General features: G+C 33.0%; 1 protein-coding gene across 9 annotated transcripts in view; it reads left to right on the forward strand.

Annotated features, from left to right (window-relative positions):
• TANK (TRAF family member associated NFKB activator) overlaps positions 1-16272 on the forward strand; it is a 74413-nt gene that overhangs the window by 50971 nt on the left and 7170 nt on the right. For 7 of the 9 annotated variants that reach the window (XM_074337096.1, XM_019727273.2, XM_074337089.1 and 4 more), the window contains 2 exons: positions 11909-11985; positions 12625-12740. In XM_074337096.1, coding sequence (XP_074193197.1) covers positions 11909-11985; positions 12625-12740 — 193 coding nt within the window. The remainder of the gene's footprint in view (positions 1-11908; positions 11986-12624; positions 12741-16272) is intronic. The other 2 variants (XM_074337105.1, XM_019727277.2) reach the window with 1 other exon arrangement.

Below are 16272 nucleotides of genomic sequence, written 5' to 3' on the forward strand. Positions count from 1 at the left end.
GTCTTTCGTCATTTGAACAAAAGTTAGAAATTAGACTGTTCGTGAAGATATGTAATTACCAAGTGATTTCTGTGGAAAAGTCAAATCTGGTTTACATTATCTAAACACAGTACATTTTCTAAGAGAGGAACTTGAAATAAATGTGACTGTTTATATTCATTACTCAACTTTGTAAAACAAACTGTCCCTGTATTCCTTTAATGCTTGATTCCTTCTTTTCATCATCTTTTATTAGGTAGAAATGGTGATTGTGCCCACATTGGCACATGTTAACCTATGCTAGGGCTTACAGAAGATTGGAGAAGGGTGTGTGTGTGTGTGTGTGTGTGTGTGTGTGTGTGTGTTACTTTGCCTTCTCAGTCAGAGCAAATGTCCCATTCCCCCTGGTGTTATTTCTAGAGAATGGATCAAATATACCTTATTTTTGTATGTAACACTTCTATATTATTCCTCTTTGGGGACTAGTCTTTGTAGATTCTCTAGTAGGATAATAATTAGAAAGAAAAAAATATCTTCAACCAGTGCATTCATTAAAGTTCATAGTTTTTTGCAAAGTATCATAATAAATGTATCACAAACTCTAAGAAAAAATATATTGATATCCAAAGCATTTTAATATATACATTGAAATTTCTGTTGCAGAAATTTTATTTCTGAATCTGAATTATTAATTCATCCTACCCCTTTCCTGTTCTGTGTCTCTGCTTTTTAATTCAATACATCATTTTAAGGGTTTTGCTCTGTCATAATACTGGAAATAATTTGGGGTAGGGGGAGGAAAATGAGAAGTAGCATATTACTTTTTAAAGTCTTTTCCCTGGCTTCTAAGCAAATTTGAGTATCTCTAGTGTGGCTTTTTTCCCTTTATTTCCCCCAACTCCTCCTTTCTCACATTTCCCATTTTTCTTTTTTCTACTCTTCTCTAGAACTCACAAAACAGAGCTTGTATATTTTTATTTAGCCCTGATTTCTCTTAACCAAAGCATAAGAGGCTATTCTCTCAACCTCAATAGGTTACGATTAGCCATCCAAAACCATCCAATGTAGTTTCTCTTATTAATATATTGTAATCTGTCATCCTAAAAGTTTTCAAAATCTGTTTTGAAGATACTCGTTTTTCAGTATTACAAAATGTGTGTGGTTTTTTTTTTGTTTTTTGTTTTTTTGGTTGTTGTTGAATTATGTGAAGAAAATCCAGCTTCACACAGATATGTAGTTGAGAAAGGGAAGAGTATTTTAATAACCTATTTAGAAATTGTGGATATTTTTCTTTAATACTACGCCAAAACTCAAGAAGTAGTAGCTTAAGTGTTACCTGCAGTATAAAAGCTGAAACTAATGAACTGTCTGCTACATTAAAAGCAATTGATCTGTCTGGTACTTTGAATCTATCTTTTTCCTCTACATAATTTTGTAGCATCATGAATTGTTCCTTTGGAAAATAGTGGTTCACTGATCTATGCAGGTCTTCCACATATTGAGTTAGTTCATCATATATTTTTAATCACATTTTCATTACTGATCTTATTAGAAAAGTCTTTGAAGTACTGGACAGCTGTCAAGCTTACTGTAATGGGTACTGATGTCCCAAAATTTTAATTTTCAAGTGAAAACCTAAATTTTTTCATGGATATCAAATCTTGTCAGTTGTTTTTTTGTTTTGTTTTGTTTTTTAAGTGAAAGGCTAACTTCATTTGCTTATGAGAAAATGTCTGAATAACCATGCTTGCATGTCAGTCATTCTTTCAAGTGAAAATGGTGTTCCATTAAAAAGTGGCTAGTTCAGCTTGCAACTCAAACCATCGCACAAGTGTTTTTCCCCAAGTCAGCCCTTCTACTTCAGTGTGAAATGCAAGCCCTTTTGTGTGTATTTCTCATTTTGTCATACAGAATGTTAAAAATATGTTAATATATAACTTGGGATCAAAATTCCATAAAATTAATAATTGTTACTGCCTCATCAAGGACATTCTTGGGTGACATTGGCTTTTTTTTTTTTTTTTAACTGGGACTGTGGCATTGAAGAATACAGTTACTATAGTTTGGTACCATGGCCTTGGTCATACTCAGGCACCAGCAGTTTTACTCACCATTGCTTTTGTATCATCAGTGTAAGTGCCAACACAGTAAAAAAGAAATAATATCTAACATTATTGTGACAGTGGTTGACTGCATGGATGTCAGGGTCTGGGATTTGATTTTACCCTAACAGGCTAATAAGTTAACCAGTTACTGCTTCATGGATGCTGGAAGAAGACATGCGACTCCTAGATCAGAGAAAAAAGTCTTTATTATTCATAGTACAGCAGGCAACAAGAGCATTATCTTTGCATTGGTGCCACCTAGGGAGTGACATGGTAGACCAGATGGATGCCTGGACATGCAGTGGTTGCATTAAAGGAGAAGAACATTGAGCTTGGGAACCTCACCATTTTATAGCAAGTAGTAAGCAGCCTGTTCATTATCTGAGAGGGACATGTGATACCTCATTCTTCAAGTTTTCCCTCTACAAGCATAACCCCTGAGAAATATCTCAGGCCTTGTATTCTTGGCATGCACTACAAAAATATGCAGGGATACTCAGGGGCTCTGCAGATTCTCTCTCCCAACAGTGGATCCCTTGAAAGGATCTCAGGACCTCCAAGGGATCCTAGATCAAATTTTAAGAACCACTGGTTTTACCAGATTTTAATGTCCTGTTAGAAAAGTCATGTTGCCTTTTTCTCAGTAAATTATTTACTTTTCATCCTACTAAAAAAATGTCATGCTCTAAGACTATTCTGGTATCTCCTCAGGAACCCTCATTCTTACATAGAGGTCATATTGGTTGTTCATCAGTCATTTTTACATTTATTGGATAATAAATTGTTTTACATCTTTATACTTTAAATCACGATACCTGTAACTTACTCCCAGTTACTTATCTGTATACCTATTACATTACGTCTAGAGCAAACTCGAATTTTCACTCTGATCTATTAAAACATAGTGTGGTGCCTACGTACTTATGTACTCTGGTCATTTTTAAAGGCTCAAGAATGTATTATAGGATCTGAAATCAACAGTAAGAAAACCACTTAACTTCCTTTAACCACAGAATCTCTAGCTAGCACTTTTCCCAATATAGTATTTAACAAGCTCTTACTGGATTTGCTAGAAATTGGCAGGGGAATGGAGGGGAAGGCTTCCCTAATTTTCATTTGCACCAATATCTCATGCTCTCTAAACTTCTCTGTTGCTTGCTTAGGTAGTCTTGCTATATTATTAAAGCTGACTTTTTCCCTGAGAGATTTTTTTCTTGGCCATTTATACATCTTTCCATATGCTTGATAATTTGCTCTAAGATAAATAGATATGCCCCAAAATTCTAATTAAACTATTGTAAAGTATATCCCAGGCATTCTATATGTCATTACCCTGTGATTTTTTTTTTTCTTTCTTTCCTAATAAATCCCTTTTGGAAAACCAAATAATTCTGAGATGGGTATCTTTTTGTTTTCTCTCTCCCATTGTGTTTATCAATAGTGGAGTGATTTTTGTATTTCAACTAAGTTTTCATCTAAGTAATTATATATCGGATGGTTTACCCACTCTTATTTTTATTCCTAATTGCTCCCCACTGCTTAACATTAAGGACAGCATGTTTCGCTGTACATTTCATCCAAATAATGCTGTAGGGGGTCAGTGACTTGTCCATATTCCCTGAAAGTGTCATCTGGAATGTATTCCTGCTGGGTGACAAAATGGCCACAGTGAATCTTTTTCCTTCTTGCCACTACTGATTGAACATTATCTCCTCCTCTTTCCCCATTCTGCAGCCATTCCTGTCCCTAGCTCTTGCTTCTCATTTTATCCTGAGGACAAAGTGATTACATTTTTATAAAGCTGAATCTAAAACTCTCTCCGTGCTTTTCTGATAAGTGTCTATCCCTTTTTGACAAGAAAAATATATTAGATCTTGGTAATTAGCTGTTTTGACTAACTTCTTTTTTGGCAAAATAAAAGGTTGTTTTGGGTTTTACTGTTCCAGGAAAGTCTAATCTCAGTTTCTTTAAGGTTTTATCTTGCCTTAATATTTTTTGATGCTAAGGAGGATGGCCTTAACGTTAAAAAAATGGGAATAAAGATGAGAAATGTGAACCAGATATTGAGGGCAAGGTGATTATATTATGTTTTAAACTTTGTGGTCTATAATAGACAACAAGTGAAAATGTATTGGATCAAAAGAGAATTGAGAGTGGCTATCGAGAGAGGGTGAGCATGAAGATACAGACTTTAAGGATGAATATCAATAGACTTGACATGAGAATAAAAGATAACAAGGGTGTCTAATGAGGGAAGAACAGTGGGCCCATGTCTGAACCTTATAGAATGTCCACATTTATGGACTACAAAGAAGAGGGACCAATAAAAATACTGAAACTTAGAAAGAAAACCTAAATATATCAGTTGCCAAAAAAAAAAGTTTCGAGGAGGAGAAGCTGGTCAGTAGTGAAATACTGTCAAATGAGCATTAAACAGAATGAGAGCTTTGGGAAAAGCGATTGGATTGGTGATTGTCATCTCTGGAAAATCATTGTGAAATTTCAGAAGAATGGAGGAATTTAAAAAAAAAAACAAAAAAAAAAACACCTGAGTTTGGGAGTTCAGTTTCTGTTCTAAAGGAATGGGTACTGAACAAATCCTCTATAACTAACAGTAATAACTCTCTATATTAACAGTAATAACATACAAAAATTAACTACCTGAGGACTTTGGAGACTGAACTTCGCACATTTTGGAGGGGAATCAAAATGTGGACCAAGTATGAACTCAGGGTAAATTCCCAGTTTTCTGTGATTTTTTTCCCTAAGGGTGGCCACAGTTGGCTGAAATTCCAATACAAAGCCCCACCATCTTTCTGGCTGGAAGAACCAGGAAGGAGAATGAGTCCAAAATAACCATGGTCACCAAAGTGTGAGGAAAGAAGCCCCAGAGAGGAGAGAGCCAGAGGAAAACCCTACTTTCTGTGTGTAAACTCAGCCCAAGTCTCTGGCTATCCCCTGAACCCATGGATGTGTAGGTTCACAGGATAGATAGCCAGAGGCTTGAAGGACTGAACTGAGATGTGAGCTACTGTGCTTCAAAGATGTGACAGTTTGGAGTCTGAGCCTAACCAACTTAATTGCCTACAAACACATCAGTACCCTTCAGCACCATGTAATATCTCCACAGCATAATATTCACAATGTTAAGAGTACAGTCCAAAATTATTCAACATATAGAGAGTCGAGAATAGCACCCATTTTCAAGGGAATAGATACCAACCCTGATATGATCCAGATACTGAAACTGCAAGACAAGGATTTTAAATCAGCTACTATAATTATGCCCACTCTTCTATTAGACGATAGTTAGGGAGGCGAGGAAAGGAATTACGGTTTTGAAAGGATAAATTTAACAGTAAGATACTCCATTGTCATGCTGTCGAATGGTTAACTTCTAATAGCAAGTTTGAGAAATAGACTGTGAAACTTTGGTTAAGAAACTATTGCAAATTGCCTATGTCGACAAGTGAACTGGTTTGGCAGAACTTGAGAAATCTTTCTATGTTATTTTTGGATGTAAATTTCTACTTGTACATTCTTGAGCACAAAACAAGCCATACCAAAGGGTTTTTACCCCAGGCAATATTTAAACAGCAAAGCTTGGCTTATAATTACTCTTCAGTAAGGAATATATTTGTTGTATGGCAGACAGGTTTTAGAATCTTAAAATTATTTTGCATTCGTGCAATGTGTAGATGTTACCCTTCTATAACTACCTTACCAGATAACCTACCGTACTGCTTCGCTTCTCTAGTAGCCAACCAAGCCCTGTGCCTGCTAAGTTAGTAAAAGAAAACAAATTCTTACTTGGAGCCTAGGTTCCAATTGAAGCTACTCCAACTACTGGACCTGTAGACAAATTATTTGACCTCGCCACAGTCTTATTTATTATAGCAAACTTTAAAATCAAATTAAAGTACTTAACTCACAAGATTATGTGGATTAAGTGAAATAATACATGCAAATTGCTTAAATAATATCTATTTTCATGAATGTATTTTCTGTTCACCATGGTAATGGTATAACAAAATGTGTAGTTAATGGAAAGGATTTTCACAGATCAGTTCATTACAAATGTAGTGTTTGGAGAAGGGATGAGGGGCCAATGGGAACCTTATTTTTTTTAGTTGGTCATTTATTCACTTTCTATTTTGCATAAAAAGCATCCCCACCATTAGATGTTTCTTCCCATTAAGAAAATAAACTCAGAAGGACATGCAGAAGGCACCTAAAAGACTCAGAGTAAAAGACTCAAAAGACAGACAGTGGGAAAGTATTAATCTCACTCTGCTTAAAATTAACTTCTTAGAATTAAAATTATAGTAATTGTGGCAGTACTGGTAAAGGATTTTAACTTTTTTTTTTAAAGAATGTTTTATTGTCACATTGAACTGATAAGAGATTTTTGGGGGATTTACATTAAACCAGAACCCTGTAAAGAACTTGGAAGTAATTGGAGTATTTAATTTTATTTTTATATTGTTTATTTTCTTGCCACTTCCTTCAGAACTCTGGGATGGATCCCATTTTGCCCTGGAATTGTTCCCGAACTGGCAGTGGGTTTGCCTAGCACACTGCATTCATGCAGAGCAGACAAGACTCCTAGAATTTGTGTTCCTCTTGCTTTGCTAGATTTTCAGTAATGTTAATGAGGGTGAGAGAAGCACAGATTTCACGTGGCCATAAATTCTTGTAAATGCAATTGCCTTATATTTTTTAAATTTACCTTTTGTCCTCAAACTTTCCTTTTACTGTGCTTTTATAGTTCTTATCAAATCTCTTTTTTGTATTTATTTTCTGTTTCTACTTTCTACTTTAATCTCCTCATGTCTCAGCCCTTTTCTCACTTTCTCCCTAGTTCAACCATATTCAGTGTTTGAATTTAAGCATAACATCTTTGTCTCAATGTGTCTAAGACTGGTTAGGAAATATTCAACCTGTTTCTCCTTTAACATTTCAGTCTTAGTTTTAAAAATCTGAGTTATAAGTGAATCCTTATTTTCACTTTCTTTTTCCACTGCTCATTTCTTTCCTTTTGCCATAGTAAATTTTATCAAGCTAGTATTTATAACTATTCCACAGTTTATATTCCCTTTACTAATTCATGCCATCTCGCCTCAGTTTATTTCTTGGTTTACATTGTTCCAGAAAGGAGTATAATTGTCTTTTTTTGTTTTAAAAGCATAATTCTATTAAGCCTTATCCAGAAGTAAAATCAAATATTAGCTACACTCGGGTGCCTAATATATCTAAAAATATTCCTTTTGTATGCAAGGATCTCAGCTAAAGTTTAGAGGCCGTCTTTGACACCGTGTTTCCCTGAAAGTAAGACCTAGCCGGACAATCAGCTCTAATGTGTCTTTTGGAGCAAAAATTAATATACTACCCAGTCTTATTTTACTATAATGTAAGACTGGGTCTTTAATATAATATGATGTGATACAATATGATATGATATGATATGATATGATATGATATGATATGATATGATATGATATGATATATGATATATGATATATGATATAATAATATAATACTGGGTCTTATGTTAATTTTTGCTCCAAAAGACGCATTAGAGCTGATTGTCCGGCTAGGTCTTATTTTCGGGGAAACACAGTATGAACACTGGAATAATGTGATAGTCATTGCTATTGGTCAAATACATATCGTTGGACACTTACCACCTATATTCAGTATTAGGCTTTAAAGTTTAGATTCCTTCCATGTGAGAGAATATACATTGTATTGAGTTTAGTATTATCTTCAAAAGTTTCATAACTCAATTTAATTTGCTGACTTTAGTTGCTTAATATTTTTAAGAAAATACATTCTAAATTAAAATTTTCATCGTGCTTCTATTTTTCCCTCCAGCTTTATGGAAGTATAATTGACAAATAAAAACTTGTATATATTACAGTGTACATGATTTGATACATATGTACACATTATGAAATGATTTATCACAGTCAATCTAATTAATATATCGCTTCGCATAGTTATCTTTCTTTTTTAATGTGATGAAAACATTAAGATTTACTCTCTTAGAAAATTTCAAGTGTACAATATAGTAGTATTAACTATATCACTAATGCTGCACGTTAGAGCTCCAGAAATTATTTGTCCCATGTAACTGAAACTTTGTCCTCTTTGACCAGCATCTCCCCATTTCCCCACACCCCTAACCCTGCCAACTACCATTCTATGAATTAGACTTTTAGATTTCACGTATAAGTAAGATCATGCAGTATTTGTCTTTCTGTGCTTGGCTTATTTCACATAACATAATATCCTTCAGGTTCATCCATGTGGTCTTGAGTGACAGAATTTCTTTTTTTAAGGTTGATATAGCCTTAAAATATTCCTACATATTTAATATCCATATATGTGTGTATATATCACATTTTCTTTACCCAGTCATTCACCAATAGACACTTAGGTTGAATCCACATCTTGACTGTTGTGAATCATTTCTGTATTTTTCAGATTGGTTTATAAAAGGAATAAAATACTTCCACTTATAGTACCAAATATTTTAAAAGGTAAGCATTAGGGAAAATACACATTTCTTTCTTTGTGATGTTGATACCCAACAGATCCTGCACTCTAACACAAAAATATTTTCCATTACCTTTGCGTTAAGAATAAATCTGGATTTGAACTAATGAAGTATTAGCCATGTTTTGTTTTTTCTCCTTAAATAGGATTGCTTATTCAAATAGCCCTTGAACATATATTTTTTCATAATACTTATCTAGGAGATGGGTAAATTGATTTACATATATTAAGCTTAAGTTGATTTACATATACTAAAACAAAATTCTCCCATTTCACATAAAAGGAAATTTAAGAAATCATTTCACATCTTCCAACTGTTTCAAATGGGTTTATCTTAATGATTTAGTTGAATGATTTATCCAGCGCCATACTGGAAGTGTAAATGAAAAGTACGACGTGTAAAACTCTTATTTCAGTATTCATTCCACAAGTTCGGCATTTCCAAACTAGTACTTGGAACAGTTTATAATGTTAAGTATTTTAAGTTTTGGTACCTCAATATAAGTTCATTTGTTGAATGATTTAATGTTTAAAATCTCCTAAAATATAATGTTCAAAGTTCCTTGCTTTCTTATTTGAAGTTGCAATAACTCAACTCCTGCAGCACAGCATCCACCAGGATAATTTTGAGAGTAGAAAAAACAATACAAGCTATCTCCTCTAATGCTAACTTACTCTCTGGGATGCTCAACAAACTGAGTAATCATCATTAAGTAAGATAATTTAGCATTGAAAGGAAAGTTTTAGTTTCTGGGAAAAGTGTTGGAGTTGCCATTGACTAGAATAATCCTAAATTCTTTCAAAAATTAAACAGTCATTTTCAGAAAGATGTGTTAGATTGCTAAAATGGAAAATAGCTTTAACATGATACATCTTTTATAAATAAACCCTACTTCAAAATGTCTGTCAAAGTTTTTGTTTTTTGTTTTTGGAACTGACATGTTAAAAGGTCCCTTTTTGAAATTTTGTCTTGTGATGCTGGGGACCTAAAATTTTTATTCAAAATACATCAACAGATTTATTTGGTATGAATGATAGAAGATGCAATGTATTGTTTAGTACAATTACTAATACTTTTCTTCAATAATAAAAACAGTAAGCAGAGCTAAATAATAATAAGCAGAACTGTACTTCTAGTCCCAAAGAAGGTGAACACCTTAGATACTTCCTAGAAATTCCTCAATAAATGAGTCCTCCCTTTACTCCCTACCAGTACATCCAAGGATCTTTTTCACATAAATGCACTCATACCAATAATCAAATCTAAACATCACAGAAATAAGTTGACGTGTTATTTGCCAAGCCAAAGAACGGTTTATTACCTTTCCCTTCACCTCCTCCCTCTGACCCTTTAGTTTTTACAGTTTAACATCAGAAGCAGTCATTCCTAGTTTATGTCAAAATCAGTACTTTGAAAATTAGAGTAGTCTTTATCACATTCTGTAAGTGTCTTCATTTTTAGGCTTAAATTACAGAGTACTATTTTTGGTTCTTTCTAGCTTCCAATAAATATTTCTTCATATTGAGAATTTCTAGTAGTAAAATTTAAAAGATTAATCATTCCATTTAATTTAATTACTTATTTTTATGATTTGTTTAATTCATTAAATTGTCAAATGTTTCTATTCTCCTAATATTACCTCTGTTGATAAAGATTTAGTATAATCTTTTAAAGGTTCATTTTCATACTTGTACATCCTGAATGGTTGGCTAGATTTAAAATGTTGCCTTTCTTCCTAGTCCACATTAAAAGCCACTGAGTGTTCTAACTGCACATAACACTAAAGAAATACTTTGTCTACCACTTTTAGAAACAAACTGTGAATGTGAAAATGTCTTCTGATGTGACTCCTATTTTATACGCCCAGTAAAGCAGTTGTAATCCAGAAGAAGACATGACCTAAATGTTTGTCAAATAAAAAGTTTGCAGCAGCAAATTATCTTTATTTTACCTTAGCTTGACAACATAAGCTATAAAATCACAAATTGTTTGGGTTGCCAAGATTTTATTTTATTAATTACTGTAAAGTCATACTCTATTTTAAAAATGTAAACCAAACACTGGTATTTAGAAAATACCATATTATGTTAGAAAGCATTTTGAAAAGCTACATTAGAAAAAGCTGGAAAAGTATAGCAATAAACTAAAATAAATTGGAAAATATGTTAATTTTAAGAAAAGCAAACAGGAATCAAGTCTTAATAAAGAACAAATAGACTCCTAAGAAATTGAAAGAACTTTTCAATTTCAAACAAGATTAAAAGGAGATGTCTCAGATGACAAAAAACAATGAGGTAAAGTCACTCATTTTAATAATAGCTATGATGACCTTAATTGAATAAAATCTAAAAAGTTACTACGTAAATATAAATGTCCACTGGTTTGAATTTGAACTTATATATAAGACCTATACAGTTTGGGCTGAATTATAATTTATGAGTGTATAATATTAGAATTTCTTAAAATCTTTGAATTTGTAGTTTTTTAGCTTTTTAGGTAAACAGAGTTTTCTAGGTATATTGAAGATTTTTAAAAAATCTAAACCATATAGTTGATCATCATGTTTTTCAGTGTTGACTTTTAAATGGTAGGATAAATGTAATACCAGTGTAAGCCACAGGGTGGGAGTGAAAGGCAAGAACTTGTGTTAAAGTAGCTTAAATCCCTAATTGGCACTATCTTTAAAATACTTGTTAAATGCTAATACTGTAGCTTGGTTTTCTTCCTCTTATACAGCTGCATTCCTCAGCAAAGAATCTCTAACAAAATATAGAGACATTGATTTAAATGTTTAGGCCAATAATGGAAAAGAGGTACAAACACACAAATAGATTTTTTTTCCTAGTTTCTGATCATATCAGGTGCTACTGGTGATCAGAGGAGCAATTTTGATCAATACGTGAATTTGAGGAAATTCCTTGAATTATCAGTATTGGAAATAGTAATTGAAAACAACAGTTCATATCTTCATCCTATTATTCTACCTTCATTTTTCTTTTTCCCTGATGGTTCTCATTTAAAGAAAAACATCTATTGTACTATATATGTGTGTATATATGTATGTATATATCTATCTAGGTGTGTGTGTGTGTATATATATATGTGTGTGTGTGTGTGTGTGTGTATGTATGTATAAATATATCTGTAAGCTACCTAAACTTATTTTTCAATGAGGAATATAAATTTTCCATTGTGTTTTCTGTTAACCCAGTTTCATTTGAGTTTAGAAGCAATTTAAAGTGGTAATCATTTTTGTATCTTTAAGGAAAGAAGACAAGAAGTTTCTTCTCCTAGAAAAGAAACTTCACCAAGGAATCTTGGCATTCCTTTATTCCATGAAAGGTAGTTCTTTCTGTATCCTTTTTTGCCAACTCTGAAAATTATAAATATTGAAATGCATTCTTATGTACATAGTTTTAAATTTTAGCAATTGTAAGAAAATTGAGCAGCCTCTTAGAACTAGAAAAAACCAACCCAAGCCTCCTCCATATTAAAACGACCTAGTAAGTCATACAGTTAATAACAGAAATGGGTCTAAAAACAGAATTCTCTAACGCTCTAATATTTTAATAGACCAAGTATTATGGCTGCATTGTTTTATACAGACAGCTCTTAATGTGAACCTTATCAAAGTGAAAAATACTGCATTTTCTTCTTAAGAAGCTTACAGTGAACAAAAGTCAATACATTGAAATACCTAATGTGCGAATGAGAGAGCCAGCATAAGTGTGATATATGAATAAGTAGATATGCCAGTCTGCGCTACATACATGTATTAAAACTTATAATTTTTCACCTGGCTCTCCAAAGATTAGAATTTTTTTTAACATTTTCTAGGAATTTAAAATTTTTTTTAACTAAAGTTAAAATCTTTCAATAATTATTTTGTGGTACACAAAAAAAGTGCTATATACGTTTAATTATGATTTTAAAATGTTTGAAAATATAGCCTTACATTTTTAAATATTGATTTATTTTTAGCAGTTATCTAGAGAAGACTTTCTGGGACCTGAAAGAAGAATTTCATAGAATATGTATGCTAGCAAAAGCACAGAAAGACCACTTAATCAAACTTAGTATACCAGCCACTGCAAATGGTAAGGTTTGATTTAATGTTATATTAAGTTTACTGGTTGAAATTGATTTCTTTTTTATTGTGAAAATATTTCTAAATGCTTATTAAATGCCAAGGATCTGCAACTTGTACTTCACACCACTTATAATTGGTAAGTGCTGTTTAAGTTGTGTAATGTATTACATTATATAATTAATGGCTTTTTCCTGTCTCTCTTAATTGTGTGTGGTAAGATATAGATTGAATTGAATGACATAATTTAATTAGAAGTTTCACCTTGGAAAAAATACAAAATAAATATAGGCTGTATCTCTCAAAAGTTTTCAGTTGCTATTTGGGGTCTTACTAAACATAAATGAAAATGTTAGTAACCAACCTTGAAGCTGCACTACCATATATAAGCTAAGTAAAATTATAACATCAAGTTTGTTTTTAACTTCTGCCTGAAAATTAATTGAACACTATGGATAGATTCTTGTAATTTGGTTCGAGATATAAACATTACACATTTCACGAGGCCAGTTCTGTTGGAGGCACAAAGTACAAATTTATTAAAAAAAAGAACTTAAAATGAACATCTGTTTTACACATGTGTTAACAGTGTATTCTTTAAAAGCTCCACCATTCCCTAAAACCCTAGACTCTTCCGGGTGTTTGCATCAGTTCTATATGAATGGCATAATACTCAGCATTGAATCTAGCTACCAAACACTTCTGTAAGCAAAAAGAAGGTAAACTGATCACTTAGGATAAATTCTCATTTACCCTTGTGATTTGAGATATTCTGCATAAAATTCCCAAGAGATGTGACTAACAGTTTTTACTCTGAAAGACGTTGCTGCAGTGCTAACGCCCCTTTAATTAAAGATCACTTTCCATACCTTATAGCTCTTATATCTAGGCTATTTGAAAATCATTCTATAGTATAAATGCATTTTTTTCTTACTACTGCCATTTTATTTTCAGAAAAGGTACACAATGTGATGTTAGAAGAGCAAAACAATCTTTTTAGATACATACAATTTATTGCTTCTGCTGCCTTCCTCCTACCTCTCCAAAAAGAACTCCAATTTTTCCATCTTAATTTTTGTCATTTTCATTACAAATTTATCTTTTTTGCTGAACAAAGACGCTAAGTACTTCTGAAGTCAAACAATTCTTTTTATTTAAAATATACTTGCTTTAGAAATGTAGTACCTAGAATTCATAAACATGATTTTTGATCAGCATCTTATCAAAACATTGGATGGTGATATATTCATTGGCCCTATCCCATTATCAATGGCTTAATACTTTGACCATTTTTAAATTGCCCAAGTCTAACTCTGAGTATGTATCTGTCAACTAGAACACTGAGTGTTTGACTTCAATTTCTTCCACTGAAACTGCTTCCTAACATTTTTCTTATGCTTTATATTAACTGTCACAAATAATAAATACAGCATTATTTTTGAAATGTTTTAGATCTGTTGTGCTACAGATTCCAGTGATGTTTTGTTGGGTACAAAAAGAAACCAAAATAGCAACTATAATGCTTCTGACAGTAGTAAATCAAAAGGGAAAAGAAAGTAAAAGAAATATTTGGGAAAAAGATGACTGTGTGGGGTTTCTTTAAGAATGAACACTACATTGAATGAAAATATAAAGGAACTATTTCAACTGTGATTTGCAAAATACATCTGGGAAAAGTATACTTAACATTATTGTCCGTATGGTTTTTTGTTGTTGTTAAGATTTGATTTTTACTTTTAAATAAACAGATGTAATTCATGAAAATTGCTGAGTGAGTAGAATTGTACATTTCTTTTTTATTACTTTCTTTTTTCTTCTCATCCACATAATAGCTTTGAGAAGGGAATAAAGACAAAATGTATGTTAAGCAAATGTGGCTTCAAAAAAAAGCAGTATTTAGTTTATAAAAGAGAGTCCTATTCCAGTGGTGATCAGGATAAAAGAATATAGGATTAGAGGTTACAAACAACCATCAAATCTTTTTCTTTCGTCAATATACAAGGGAATTAAATTGTAAAATAGTTTAAGTGGGCAGCCTGTACTTAAAATTTAAAAATCTAAAAATGTTTCTCATTTTACTGTTTTTCCTTGCAAAAATAAGTTTTCTTACAATAAACAAAATAGAAAAGCAATTTGCTTACCTGATCATGGTTCTCTGTATAGTGTTAGGATGACAAGTGCTTACAGCACCTCATCTGAGTTTTAAGTTTTCTAAGCTTTGATTTTATAGTACCCTTTTTGGGGGGTGGGGGAGGGTAGATAGTAACTCCCATTGCTTGAGCAGATTAATTCAGAAGATTTTAATGTAGCTGGGATATGCCAGCTAGCTATCCTGAAAGAAAATATCTGCTTTATTACAGCTGTTTGGGTTTCCATGTTTTGTTCACAGGGAGGATATATCAACTACTGGAAAAGAAATTCAAAGTACTTTTCTATCATTTTGTGAATTCTTCTCTATGTACAGAAAGCATCATGTTCAAATTAGCAAAATGGTTCCGGGCACAGGCTCTACAGTTAGGCTGCCTTGGTTCTTGTACCAGACCTACTGTGTTTCCCCAAAAATAAGACCTAGCTGGACAATCAGCTCTAATGCATCTTTTGGAGCAAAAATTAATAAAAGACCCGTTCTTGTATTATGTTATAGTAAAATAAGACTGGGTCTGATAATTAATTTTTGCTCCAAAAGACGCATTAGAGCTGATTGTCTGGCTAGGTCTTATTTTCAGGGAAACACAGTACCACTCATTCATTAGCTATACAGCCTTGGAATTACCCCTCCTTGTCTTGGTTTCGTTATACGTCAAGTGGGGATAATGTGCCTACCACGTGAATATTTTGAGTATTAAATGAATTAATGCACATACAATGATCATAATAGTGCCTGGCACATAGAAGTGCTATTAACATTAATAGTTGTCATTATCAGCAGCAGCAGATTCTTCTACATTCACCCTCTTCTCCTTGCAAAGATCATTTTGATAAATGTTTCTTCCTTCTCAGGTGTTACAGAATTTGAGTACCTCAACAGTTGGTTTTTCTGGCTATTTTATAGGATTTTTTACCACTCTTATATCTACTACCAGGAAAATGACTACTTGAGAGTTAACGGACTTTAAGAATCTCAGAGGACAAAGAAATCCTGCTAAACAGTTGAGCTTGTTCTCAATTACTGTACCATTTCTAGTCCCGAATTGTCTAGTAAATGTACATTATTATACTAAGCTCTGTAGGGAAGAGAATACAGATTCATTCAGAATGCATTTATTGAGAGCATACTATGTGCCAGGCTCTGGGCAGGGTATTGGGAATAAGTGGACCTCAAGAAACCTACTTTCATGGGAGAGAGAGATATGCTTACAAATACAATGCAGAGTATTTAGTCTGCAGAGCACTCCAGAGTCATGCCTAAACCAGTCTTGGGAAGCCAGAGAGAGCCATCCAGAGAAATCAATGTTTAAGCAAAGAAATGAAGAACAAATAAGAGTTAGGCAAACAGTAGTGGGAGGGTACACTTCGGGCAGTCTGCACAGCATGTGCAAAGA

This window comes from Rhinolophus sinicus, linkage group LG01 (genome assembly GCF_036562045.2).
Source record: "Rhinolophus sinicus isolate RSC01 linkage group LG01, ASM3656204v1, whole genome shotgun sequence".
In the NCBI taxonomy this organism is placed as follows: Eukaryota; Metazoa; Chordata; class Mammalia; order Chiroptera; family Rhinolophidae; genus Rhinolophus; species Rhinolophus sinicus.